Source organism: Nannospalax galili, unplaced genomic scaffold (genome assembly GCF_000622305.1).
Source record: "Nannospalax galili isolate Female #2095 unplaced genomic scaffold, S.galili_v1.0 scaffold298, whole genome shotgun sequence".
NCBI classification, from domain to species: domain Eukaryota; kingdom Metazoa; phylum Chordata; class Mammalia; order Rodentia; family Spalacidae; genus Nannospalax; species Nannospalax galili.
This window is the reverse complement of record NW_008344488.1, coordinates 2,593,983-2,608,085: the sequence shown is the minus strand read 5'-3', so window position 1 is coordinate 2,608,085 and position 14,103 is coordinate 2,593,983. Positions and strand designations below refer to the sequence as shown.

The 14,103-nt window shown below is 41.1% G+C and overlaps 1 protein-coding gene across 1 annotated transcript in view; it reads left to right on the top strand.

The window, feature by feature from the left end:
* The first annotated feature begins 32 nt into the window (after positions 1–32).
* Positions 33–14,103, top strand: part of Bcl2 (BCL2 apoptosis regulator) — a 186,631-nt gene continuing 172,560 nt past the window's right edge. The window contains exon 1 of the mRNA XM_008840654.3: positions 33–1,915. Within this exon, the coding sequence (XP_008838876.1) occupies positions 1,340–1,915 (576 nt within the window). The 5' untranslated portion in view covers positions 33–1,339. The remainder of the gene's footprint in view (positions 1,916–14,103) is intronic.

Genomic DNA, 14,103 nt, shown 5'->3' with positions numbered 1-14,103 from the left:
CGAGCCGGCTGCGGGCGAGTGGAGGAGGCGGCCGCCGCGCCGGAGCAGAGAAAGGGTGCGCAGCCCGGAGGAGGGTGCGCTGGTGGGGTGCAGCGGAAGAGGGGGTCCAGGGGGGAGAACTTCGTAGCAGTCATCCTTTTTAGGAAAAAGGGGGGGGGAATAAGCCCTCCCCCACCCACCTCCTTCTCCCCCGGCGCACCACACACCGTGCGCGGGCTTCTCGCGCTCGGCACCGGCCGCCCGGGTGCGTCCTGCCTTCATTTATCAAGCTGTTCTTTTTTTTTTTTTTTTTTTTTTCCTGCGGAAAATGCATTGGTCGTTCGGAGTTTAATCAGAAGAGGATTCCCTTCCCGGTCCTCCGGCTCTTCCACCGTCCCCCTCGCGTGTCTCTTTCCTTTGGAGGGTTGAAGCGGTCCGGTGGGCACCTATCCATGCCTGCACCCGGGCGTGTGTAAATTGCAGAGAGGGAGGAAATCACCGGACTTATACGAACGCTGGACTGAAAATTGTAATTCATCTGCCGCCGCCGCTGCCTACCCCCGCCCCCCTCTCGTGCTCTTGAGATCTCTGGTTGGGATTCCTGCGGATTCACATTTTCAGTGAAGCAGAAGTCTGGGGAAGCAGTCTGGAAACCCTTCTGATTTTTACCCCACCCAACCCTCACCCTCCTCCTGATTCATTGGAAGTTTCAAAGCTGCTATAAACGGAGACTTCTGAAGATTGATGGGATCGTTGCCTTATGCATTTGTTTGGGTTTTACCAAAAAAGAAAAAAAAGGAAACTTGACAGAAGATCATGCAGTCCTTAAAAAATACAGTAAGTTCTTTGCACAGGAAATTGGTTTAATGTAACTTTCAGTGGACGCAGTTGAGATTTTTGACTTTAAGTGCATTGGAGCAAATTTAATTTCCAGGCAGTCTAAGGTATTCTTTTTAGCCGTATAACTTGTAGTGGTAATGAACGTCCTTCGCGTCGGTGTATTAAGGAGGATGCACCTGATTTTAACTTACTAGAGCCGCCCCCTCCACTCCCCCACCTTTCAGCATCACGGAGGAAGTGGATTGATATTAACAAGGCTTAATAAATAATGTGCCTCATGAAATAAAGATCCGAAAGGAATTTGAATAAAAATTTCCTGCATCTCTTGCCAAGGGGGAAACACCAGAATTAAGTGTTCCGCGTGACTGAAGACACCCCCTCATTCAAGAATGCAAAGCACATCCAATAAAATAGCTGGATTATAACTATTCTTTTTATTTTTTTTTTCTTTCGGGACCGTGGGGCGGGAGCGGGAAACAAGAGGTGCTTTTGGTACCCGCCGCTTTTTCTCCGGGGAAGGATGGCGCACGCCGGCAGAACAGGGTATGATAACCGGGAGATTGTGATGAAGTACATCCACTATAAGCTGTCACAGAGGGGCTACGAATGGGATGCTGGAGATGCGGACGCCGCGCCCCTGGGGGCCACCCCCGCCCCGGGCATCTTTTCTTCCTTGCCTGGGAGCAACCCAACCGCCGCTGTGCACCAGGACCCAGCCGCCAGGACCTCGCCGCCGCGCCTCCCGGCTGCAATGGCTGGGCAGGCGCTCAGCCCGGTGCCACCTGTGGTCCACCTGACCCTCCGCCAGGCTGGGGATGACTTCTCCCGTCGTTACCGCCGCGACTTCGCAGAGATGTCCAGCCAGCTGCACCTGACGCCCTTCACCGCGAGGGGACGCTTCGTCACGGTGGTGGAGGAGCTCTTCAGGGATGGGGTGAACTGGGGGAGGATTGTGGCCTTCTTTGAGTTCGGTGGGGTCATGTGTGTGGAGAGCGTCAACAGGGAGATGTCACCGCTGGTGGACAACATCGCCCTCTGGATGACCGACTACCTGAACCGGCACCTGCACACCTGGATCCAGGATAACGGAGGCTGGGTAGGTGCACATCTGACTGAAGGAGTCTGGGTTTCGGTCTCAGGGCCAAGATGAGAAGTGTGGGTGGATCCTTGGTCAAAGTGGGCCTTTGAACCGGTGAAATAAAACCGGGCATGTAGCTTTACTTCCCTTCTTCCTTTGAAAAGAGCGCGCCCTGCTAACCCCACTGTGGTAACACCTATCCGCAGGCTGTGAAAGTTCAAAGGTCCAGTATTTTTGATCCAGTAGGATTTGGAGATAAATGGCAACCCTCCTGTGATTTTCAAAGTTACTTAGTCTGAATAACTTGTTGCAATCAGAGATTTCAGGAACAGTTTAGGAACCTCCAGGGTTTGGTCTTGACCTTGTGCATCTTAAGCTTCTCTGTTAGAGTCCTCTGTGTAGTAAAAATTGAGAAGGTCCATTTAGATGAGCAGGCTCAACCAGAGGATGGAGGCGTGCATTTTCTGACTCACTTAGGAACATTTTTCTAAAGAAGAAAAACAGTATAACCCTCTTTCCTGGAAATCATAGCTATGCTTGTAAAGAGGTAAGTTGGCACTCACTGAAGTTTGTGGAATCCATTCTGCGTGTCCCATAGTCCCAGTGAGCATGGTGTGTGTGCACCCTGATGAACAAGGCTGTGGCTGCTTTATCCTGTTGGTGAAAGATCTGCAGAGATTCTAGACTTTGTGTTCTGTCATTCATGCCCAACATAAAGATTTACGTCCAGTTTAATATCTTTTGCTTTCTCCTTCCTACAAGCCACATGATTTTGTGATCTCCACTTCTGAATGAATTTGCATCTAGAGTATCTTTGGAAGTATTGACTCTCTGAGCTATGGAGTCGCTCAAGCTCTGACTTCAGATGAAATGATTACTATCTATAGCTTTGATGAACATCTGGGAGGTGATCATTTTCTGGTACCCTGGGAGGTAGAATTTCCATTACCTTACCATACGCTTTGGGTTTTCCCTGGTTCTTTGGAAGAGGAGTGGAGATCTAAGTAAGACTCAAGGCTTAATATTAAGATCTATATCTTCTACCTAAAATAATTAAGTTATGAAAAAGTAATAATTTATGCCTGACTTTTTAAAAAGATTTTTTTTTAATTTGAAGAATTATCATTGAAAAAAGTTTTTATTTTAGTCCTGTTTTTTATAGTCTCTGGGGAGGATGACTAATATTTTTTATAGGACCTAACAGGAACAATAAGTCTGTAATTGACCACACGTGAATTAAATGTCTAGAAGCACATTACATGTTTTTACTACAGTTTACAAGATGTGCTAATATTCAGGGGCCAGGAAAGAAAACGCCAAGAAAAGTAGATGATTGATGTGAACATCTGATCTTATTTGACCAAAGTTGACAAAATATTGATGGAGTTTTTTGCACTGTTCAATGTTTAAAAGTAAAATTAACTAAAATATCTCAGTTTAAATCTCTGAAACTTACATTCTTTGTGAATTGCTTGTTTGTTGGCATCTCACATGATCAGATTGTTAGTGATGCTGGAAGAATTGGCTAAAGGATGGAAATGATTTTTGTTACATGTTTAGTTAAGTAGTAGGTGGTTTGATTTTTAGCCACTGTATTCAAACAAGTGGGGACTCCAGAAGGATCAGCTTAAAGCCAAAGTAAAACTGATTTAATAGTTTCATGATTTCATATTTTGTGAAAAAAATATTAAAATTTTTTATATCTACTTGAAAGAAATCCAAGGTGGTAACTGTGTGGTATTAACTATCAAGTTAATAAAAAATGTGGGAAACAGGGCCATATGTTTCTGCTAGAAATTTAGACATAACCCGACCTTTGTTGTTGAGATGCAATATGTTAACAGCTCATGCAACTGAGGTTTCTTTTTAAATGAAGCAGCTCTTTTTTGTTGCGTTCACTGTCGAGTTTTTGTTGTAGAGCCTATCTTTGTGGTCAGCAGGTATCTGAGGTTGATAAAGGCACAGGCTGCATGTTATGAAGCCAAACCACAATGACATACTGGAGGAGTTGATAAAAAAATTTTTTGACAAAGCCTCTTATAGTAAACATAAATCATGCAGAACCACAAATGGCTAATGGTTTTTTTAAAAAGGTATAATAGTTTTCAGAACAACACATAAATGGATGACTATACAGGAAAACAAAGGAATATGGCCAAAAAAGATTATATGTCAAAAAATGTAAACACTTTGGAATAAAAGTAGTACTATTTGAGAGTATAAGTGGTTTGTCTATTGGCCTATAGTTTCACATGTCCCTTATCAGTTTACATTTTTTATTTTAGGCATCTGACATATAGATTTCACTTTAACTTTGCACTGGTCAGGATTGTTGCTAATATGTTGCATCTTCCAATGAAGCTTTTAGTAACAGAACAGAGCATATCTTCCTGACACGAGACCATGATCTCTATCACCACAGTCAGTGTGGCTCATCTCATCTGTGGAACACTGAACTGTGTACTTTAGACTTGAAGTCACTTTTTGTTTTCTGCTGCAAAGTCAGAACCCTCCAAGGCTGAGAAAACTGTATTCCCTGTTTCATAACAGAGAGAAAGGAGTCCCTGAAATGATCAGCCCCTGATAGATAGGCCTAGAAGCCTGCAAATTAAAAACTGAAGAAACCATTGGGTATGGAGTGGGTGTGGCTTATCCTAAGTCTGAATAAAGCATTGTGTGCTATTCAGAGAAATGCAGGAAAGAAGGGGCAGTGAGAGAGCAGCAGTTATAGAAAATGTTTGAGACCTTAGGACTAAAGCATGCTTCATAAACAAGTAGCATGGGTCTCACCTGGGAGCTTCTTGGGGGAAGAATCTCAGACTTCATGCCAGTGCTGCAGAGTCAGAAGCTGATTTTGCCTGAGCCTTGAAGTCAGAGATGGTTGCTGTCAAACTTTATTCTTTGGGGGTGGGGGTGGGGCACCTTTAGGAAAAATCAATCCTGGGATGGATTCTGTAGACCTCTTTCCAGTGGCCTCCCAGGTCCAGAGTGTTACCTGGAATCCTACTTCCCAGATATCCACTAGAGTGATCCCACCCAAGAGAGAGGTAGAGAATGGAGACAGGAAATAAATGATCACAATCCCAGGCTTCTCAATGTTTGTCATAATGGTTATAGAGTTTGTACTGGCACCATTGGTCCCATTAAAGTAAGATAGTTTTCCTACTTCAATTAAAGTTGAGAGATTTGATCTTTAATAGCTCTATTGGTTGTCATTTTATCCCCTCATAATAGTTTAAATTCTCTAAATAAGTTTAGTGACTCTATGATTGCTTAGAGAAAAAGGGACTCCATGCAAGCAAAAGTCAGAGAGATGGGCCAGTTGATGATAAATGAGCACCAAGCAGAGAAGGGTGAGGACATGGAGACTCCTGTCTTTGTTAGGAGCAAGATGTAGACAATTGGATGAATGAGATGCTTCAGGCAAGACATTGTAGGAGATCAGCATCACTCTGTTGATGAGATGGTAGTTGGATTAATTTTTTTGGTCTTTTGGTATTGATGGCTTGGGGAAGATAAGAACTCAATTTCTAACACCAAGTAGAGGTCAGGTTTATTTTTATTAGGTAGACAGCAAGCAGTTTCCCTTTTCTGAATATAGTTCACTCCAGCAAAACATTTGATTAACTGGAAAGCATTACCATTTATGCCAGCATACAAACTACATGCAAGCATCATTTTTCTAGTGGTCAGCATCAGCTGCTATGGCCAATTTTGGCAGCAAAATGATAGGATTAAAAATAGCATTATGATGATCCAATCTTAAATAATATAATCACTAATGAACTTTCCTTGGGAAAATGTATCTTTCTGCCTGCTAGGAATCTCATGATCCTTTTCAACAATTTATTTTGTAGAAAAAATTATGTTACTGCTCTTAGAGTTTTCTGTCGTGTGGTATTGAGTAATAATGTTTCTGGACCTTCATAATTTTTTTTTAGTTCACTCAGTTCTCTTTTCTCTATTCAAGTTTTTATTGCTGTTTAATATCATTGAAGATTTTTCTTTTTACGCATCCTGTTACTTTTAGTTGAGCTTTCTAATGAGAGCACAGCACTCTGTTGACCAACCGTGATTGAACTGGTACATGTCACATTGTTTAAATGTCATAGGCCACACATATCTACCATGGAGCAGAAAGCCACAGATGCAGAAAGAAAAAAAAGATCAAATTTTTGTCCTTATCTCTTTTCCCAATCCTATTTTTCATTTTTGAGGGATGCTATCCCCCACCCATGAAACAGTACATGTGGACGCTTTCACTGCTAGTAGGGGTAATCTCCCACTTGTTTTTAAGGACACTCACTGTGTCTTACCAGTGGGTTGGCAAAGTAGTTTTTGAGCAGGAGTGCATTTGTGCTGGGTAACAACACTGTCTTTGTAGCATACAAGTAGAAAATTTTCTCTTACCCCAGAGGTTTATTATATTTGAGGTTCAAAGGATCTGTTAAATTTTTATTTATTTAATTAATTAATTTATTTATTTTTATTTATTTTTCTTTTTAAAACAGGGTCTCCCTGTAGTCCCAGCTGGCTCAGAACTCACTGTGTAAACCAGACTGGCCTTGAACTCACAGAGATCCACCCGCCTCTGCCTCCCAAGTGCTGGGACTACAGGTGTGTGCTACCACAACTGGCTTTTGTTAACTCTTTTTATGATAATCTAATATCACCTTATTCAGGTATGGCAGTAACCTTTCAATCTGGTCAGGCTGTTCCCCAACTACATATAGAGAGACCACTCAGTGAGTTCACTTCTCTATGAAGCTTGCCTTTCATTTGTCTCAATTTGATTCAAACTTGCGTGCCTGAATCTAAGCAGATGAAAATCATTCAGGGACTGAGACTGCCTTCAGCAAACAAGATTGCAAGACTCACGTGTGTCAGGCCCTGGGTTAGGTTGAGGTCATTGGAAGGAGGGATGAACTCAAGTTAGGGTTTTAGTTATTTTAGGGAACCCATGGTAGCCATGAGCTCCACAAGTATAAAACTCAAGACTTAGGAAGAAAAAGAAAACGAGTGTGTTATTTTGCATGCACTTGAATCTTGGTCTTAAAAAAAGTTATTTCTAACCTTATGGCTGTTCATGTGTGCATTAGGCCTGATTTAAATAAAGGGCCAAATGCAGGTAATTTAAAAAAAAATGCTGTATAACACAGACGGGCTTAACAGAAAAGCAAAGGAGAGTTCCCTTTTTATTTATTTTTTCTTTTTTAATTTTTTTCTAATGAATTCGTGATTTTTTTTCATTTGTCTCCAATATTTAAATTTTACAAATAATATATAATCTTTTAATATCAAATATATTTTTAAAATTATTTAACAAACACATGATTAGAAGAACCATTTCACTACATAAAATTGAGCAAGGTTTTAACCTTAAAAAGAATCTCCATTTCATTTTAAAATACACTGTTTCATACAGAAAAACTCATTTTTTAATGTAACTAACACTTAGATGTTTGCATATGTGTCTCTGATCTCTATGTATCTGATTATTACTAGTCACAGTTGGTTACTGTCTGAGATCCTTGGCACCTGGGCATGGATATAAAGTCATCAGGTAGATTTCAATGGTAATGTTTTTCACCTCTAGTAATTAACATGAAGCAAATTTTAATGCTTCTTCCTCAAATATAAATCATTTTTTATTTGTTGAATTTTTTTGTGTGTGTATTTCATACAGAACATCCCAGTCTTATTCATCTATATATCCACATCCCAAATGGCACCCTCCCATCCCTGTTACCCTTTTTAAATAGTAACTCACTTAAACACTGTTTCTGCACATTGAGAAAACTTAATAAACAGCAGTCTACAGTTTTTAACGAATTTTGTTAATGCTTTTTAAGGAAAAGACAAGGCTCGCTCTGATTAGAATGCAGTGATTTCAAGAACCTTCCTAAATAACTCATTCTTATACGCAGAAAAACACTGGTTCTGGTTTTGAATCAGACCAGGGCCCCCTCCCTTGGGAGAGAAGAAAAAGCTTCTATTTTGCTTTGGTTTCAGTCCTAGTGCTCTTCTATTATCAGATGTTTCTCTTCTGAATGTGATTTACAATTTACAGGAATTTGAGGTTCGCTCTCACACCACGTTCCTAAGCAACGACACATTGGTCCTTTGGTTCTCTTTCTTTAAATGCAGATGGTAAAAGTTTTAAAATGAAAAAGCTCTTTTCCCTTTTCCACATACTTCTGCAGACACTCATTCTGACAGGGCCCAGTTCTGCAGGTCCAACCCTGGCCTCCAGTGAGCAAGACAATTTGACGATTGTTTCTGTCTCTCTAAATTTGTGTGGGTTTTCTCATAGATACCCCAAGGTGTAGCTCCTGTCATCATGCAGCAGGTGAAGGGTAGGATTCACCTGGAGAAAATGGCATTGTACCTAGACTTTTCTAGGAAGCAGCAGACCTGGGCTTTCACTAGAGCTGCAGTATAGTCCAGTTGACTCTGATCTTGCTACAGACAGCAAGGCAGGTAAAAATCCTGTCAACAGGTACTGTCCCGTCCCTGCATAGATCATAAATTCCAACTGCAAACAGAGAAATGTCTGCTGGCAAGATTTCTGCCTGCTGGGATCCCTGTGGTGAATGATATTAGTGGGGTGTGCTTGAGCCTTACATATATTTTGGCTAGCTGGGCTAAAATAACCTGTCATAAGAACTATTTCCCCAAACCCACTCTCCAACATGTTTAAAAGGGAATCTTACTGACATGCTGGTGTGGTCACTTTGGTTTGGCTCTTCGGGTGATTTCCTTGGGTGATCCAGCACATTCTATGAAGCGGTTAACCATGGAATGGAACGTACATTCTTTTTACACATTGCCTGTGCAGCACAGACTTGGATGGGAAACTATTAGGACAATTTGTGTTTCTGTTCTACTTCTACTGTTTGTTTTGCCTTCAGTATTTCAGGGATAGAACCGTTTTCCCTTTTTAGTTAATAACCAGCTCTCTGGGGCTTCAGCATCATGAGTCAGAAGCTTATGACCTACTCCTCTTTGCTTTATCACGTCTCCTGAAAACAACCCAGAACCCACTGTGTCAAGAGAATCTTTAATTTTTCAAGGGAGATTTTCCCCCCATTGAGACCACTGGATCTTTTCTTATGACAGTTCTAATTGCTCTATTTCTCCATTTTTAGCTGTCAAAAGACAGTTAAGCTGCGAAAGAATACTGGATAGTTTACAAACGTTAATGTGTAGACCCCAAATAAGGGATCCAGACTGCAGGTTGTGTTTTCTTGGCTTTTCTGAGTTTGCCTTAGTACATAACTAGGACTTCTACTTAAAGCATGATGAATTTTATATCTATGTTAACTCTGAAACTGAATCACAGCCAACTCTTTCTCTCAGCTGCACTAGAAATTTCCAAAAGAACAAGGGAAAATGCTTAGTCCTCTTAATTCAATGCTTATCTAGTATATAATATTTATTCCTATTACAATTAAGATAGAAATAAAATCGAGATTTATATCATCAACTTAAGATACTGATTTATCTCTGGATTGGGGGAGGGAGCAGTTCCATAGAGGATGGCAGCTTTGGCCCCTCCTGTGTTTAAAGTTTCAGGGCTATTGCCTAGCCATTTCCTTTTTGTATTCTCATCAGCATCGTTTTGTTTTTATTTTTTCAATGGAAACACAGAGAAGAGGTTTGAAAATGTTTTATAAAAAAGTTACAAGTACAGTGAATCAGAGCCACTTTCTAAACACTGAAGTGACAGCACAAGACTTAAATTATCTGAGAAAGTCTTAATCAAGGCAAAGAAGCAATTGAACAACCTTGAGTTCCCAGTTTCTAGAACAGTGACAGTCATGGAAGAGTTAAGAAAAAATATCTGGTTATTTAGGAAACATACACACCAATCGTTTTCACTGTTGGAAGCCTAGTATGTATAAAAATATGTTAGGTGTTTTAGTTAAAGTGTTTAAAAGAACATTTGCCTTCAAGGAAGGGGACTGAGATCTGTAGGTTGATGCAGTCTTGGTCTTTTTTTTTAACTTTAAAAAAAATTTTATTTATTACTTTTATTTTACATGTATGTGTGTATTGCCTGCATGCAGGTAAGTGCACCCATGTCGTGCAGTGCCCACAGAGGTCAGAAGAGGCTGTCGGATCCCCTGGGACTGGAGTTACAGACAGTTGTTAGCTGCCATGTGGGTGCTGGGAGTCAAACCCAGGTCTTGTGCAAGAACAGCCAGTGTTCTTAACCGCTGAGCCGTCTCTCCAGCCCCAGTCCTGGTCATTTTTAATGGACAGAAATTCGGTCTAGTTAGAAGACTACCCAGAAGAGTTTCATGTGGGAGACAGTTTTAGGGTAAACTTTGGAGAACAGATTAGAGTATTGGAGAGAACATTTCAGGCAGTGGGGCCCAGAGCTATCAGAGCAGGCAGGGGTGTGGGAGGTGCTTAGAGAACTGGGAGGTCAGACTTGATAAAGTCATCAAGAACACTCAGGGAAGAAATAGTTTGAGAATTATAGCCTTTGGTCCTAAGTTGAGAGATTTGTATTTACTTGGAAGATATTGAAAGGTTGTCAAGTCAAGGTAGGATGTATATGTTTGGGAAAGTTTGATGATGGTTGAGGCTGGACCAGGGGAGACCAGGTAGAAATGCAAACCACAGTAATGGGGATGAGGGAAATGGAAAAGGTTATGTCAATGGGGACTGTGCAGAAGTAGAACCAAGCGACTGGGAAAGAGACTGTGAGGAATGAAGGACAGAAAGAATCAGAGGACTCAAGTATGTACCAGCTGACTCAAAAAATGACAGTCTTCCAGAGAGAATGGAGAGAACAGTTACTGTTGATGTGCAAATTTTAATGAGTTTAACTTCAGACATTTTCTACTTGGGTCTTTCTGAGGCTATCCAAGTAGAAAAGCTAAGTAGGAAGTTAGACCTAAGGATCTGGTGCTCAAGGGAAAATTGAAGCCGGAACATAAATTGCCTTTTCACCTAAGCCATTCACCTGAAGCCTTACTGTTCAGATCTTCACTTCACACCCCCAGTTTGCTGTATTAACCAGCAATTCAACTTGAGCTTAGTTAGGATTGTTCACTAGCCTGTTGAGGCCCTCCATTTGTTGTTGTTGTTTTGTTTGTTTGTTTGTTTGTTTATTTTATTTATTTATGTCTCTTTTGTCTTTTTGAGACAGGGTCTCATGAATACGAGTGTGTTTTGCTTACATGTACCTATGTGCACCATGTGGGTGCCTGGTGCCCTCAGATGCTGGAAGAAAGCATCAGCTGTGGGCTGTTTTGTGGGTACTGGGAACAGAACACTGGTCCTTTGGAAGAGCAACAAGCACTCTTAACTGCTAAGCCATCTCTCCAGCACCAAGGCCCTCCATTTGTGATCTGGGCATTCCAAAATCAAGGGACTTTGGGAGTTCCTGGGACTTCCTTATGAATGCATTTATCCTATTAAATTCAAGGCGGCACCTTGCATAATAATAGGTTCATTACAATAAATAACAGGTTTATTGAAGGAATTAACTAACAAGATGATTATGCTAAAGGCACTTTGGGTATCTAACCTATCCTGGCTAGCTAATTTCCTAGTTCTCTTGCACATCTTACTTGTTCATTAATACTTAATAGAAACAAAAGAAGAAAAAAAATGCCTATGGTTTGGTTTGGTTTTCTTTTTTTCCACTGTATTAAGAAAGCCAGGTATGGTGGCTTACACCCTTAATCCCAGCATTCAGGAGGCAGAGGCAGGCGAATCTCTGTGAGTTCAAGGCCAACCTGGTCAATATAGTGAGTTCCAGGCCAGCTGGGGCTACAGGGAGACCCTGTCTCAAAAAGACCAAAAAAAAAAAAGACGAAAGTATATCATGGGGCTGGAGAGATGGCTCAGTGGTTAAGAGCACTGGCTGCTCTTGCAGAAGACCTGGGTTCAATTCCCAGCACCCACATGGCAGCTAACAACCATCCATATCTTCAGTTCAGGGGATCCAATGCCCTCTTCTGACCTCTGTGGGCATTGCATGACACAGGTGCACTTACATCCATGCAGGCAATATACTCAAACACATAAAATAAAAATAAAATATTAGGTGACTGGAGAGATGGCTCAGCCACCAGTTAAGAACACTGGTTGCTCTTGCAGAAGACCCAGGTTTGAATCCCAGCACCCACAAGGCAGCTAACAACTGTCCATAATGCCAGTCCCAGGGGATCCGACAGCCTCTTCTGACCTCTGTGGGCATTGCATGACACAGGTGCACTTACCTACATGCAGGCAATACATGCACACACATAAAATAAAAATAATTTAAAGATTTTTTTAAAAAGTTAAAATATTAAAAGAAAGTATGTCATAAAAATAGATCTTCTGGATTTTGCTTCATATTAAACATTGAACAGACACTGCCCTTCTATATTAACACTGCTAGTTGTCACATTATATCTATTTACACAGAGGTGGTACACACTGAGACTGCACACGTGATTCCTTCTCTCTTCCCTTTCCTCATGTTTTAGATCTAACCCAGTCTGTGAAAGTCTTCAAATCTGAGATTATTCATCACCTTATCATTAAAGAAAGCAACGCTTGTGTGAGGTTCTCACAGAGCAAGCAAGGTAGATTTTTTGCTCTGATCAATGTGGTAACTCATATTAAAAGAACTGAAAAGTAGTCACAAAGATAAATGATCATCTAGTTCTCTGAAAAGAGCAAGCAGCTGATTGAAGCTGGAAATCAGTTCAGCCCAGCCTTCCCAGAGGTGAGAGAACCTAAGGGTTCATTTGTAAAGACAGTGACCAATAGGAAGACCATCAGGGGTGTCACAGATAACACTTTTGGTCTGGTAGCTTTGGCTGCATTTATTCTGTTCTGGTTCAAGCCAGCCTCATAGCCTATCTGTGGTTTTGAGAACTGGTGGAATTTGTGTTTTGAGAACCCTCATCTCTTGGCATGAAGTGAATTCAAAGCCTTGTTGCTCATCATTTGTCATCTGTTTGAGAAAGATTGTATGATTTGTTTACTTGTAATGAAGCTTGACCATACTTCTCCAGGGCCTTTTAAAAAAGACGGATGTGTCAGCTTGCAGATTTGTCCCCATGAATGAAACCACAAACAAATTCTCTTCTGTCTCCCATCCCCCCTTCCTCCCTCTCTTCTTCTGTGGCCATCTGCGCGTTGTTCCCATTGCCAGCCCCTCTTCAAGTGGCTTATCTCTGAGTGAATTCAGAAACTTCAAATTATAAAGGACACCCAGATAATTGGCCTGGTCTCCAAACTATCTGTCCCCCGTGCGGCTGCCAGATTCCTTCTTAATGAATACATCCAGTGACAGTGGGATTCTTGAGCTTGTCCATATCCGTGAGAAAATGAGCTCCCCTGCTTTGCAACAGCTTGCAGCACGGGGGAAGAAATAACAGCCATTGCACAAGTTTTCTTTTGAATGTAGTTTTCTTTCCCATAAATGATACTTTGAGAATACAGTTAAGGGGTTATTAGTTTTCTGTTTCATGCTTGGCCTGTGTGTGAGAATAACACAAGCTGTCAATACAAATCAGTAGCTAAACACGCTTTGTCTGGTTAATGTGAGTGTTTAATATTTGGCTTGATTAAAAATTAACTGATGAAAGTCCATGTCATTGGAATCTGAAAATCCGTTTTGTAAAGAATATTTCAAGGGCATGAACAATGAGAAAATTGGTAGTTTTAAAATATGGAAAATCGGGAAGGTGGGAATTTAAATGTGTGGCGATATGTGACTTTGTCCTAACACCCCTGTTTGGCATGGCAGCATATTGAAAAGGAGTGTCTTGATTATCATTGTTAAGGGCCAATTTGCATATCAAGGGAATTATAGTGTTCTTTTAATTTGGCCATACAATTAAAGAACATAGAACTAGAGATCATTTATTTTTTATATGATACTTTCTACACACATTAATTGTGCATTATTATTTTTGTGTCACCATGACCAAAATACCTGACAGAAATAAGAGAAGAAAGACTTAATTGGACTCATGGTTTCAGAGGGTTTCATCCTTGGTTGCTTGGCCCCAGATGCTGGGGCAGAATCTCGTGGCATTGTGAGTGTGTGCCAGATGATGTTCTTGACAGAAAGAGGGTAGGCAGGAACCAGGTGCCCCAAGGACCAACCCTTATTACTTACTTTCTCTAAGTAGGGCCGAGCTGCTAAAGTTTCCATGTAGGGACCAAGCATTTAAAACAAGAGCATACGG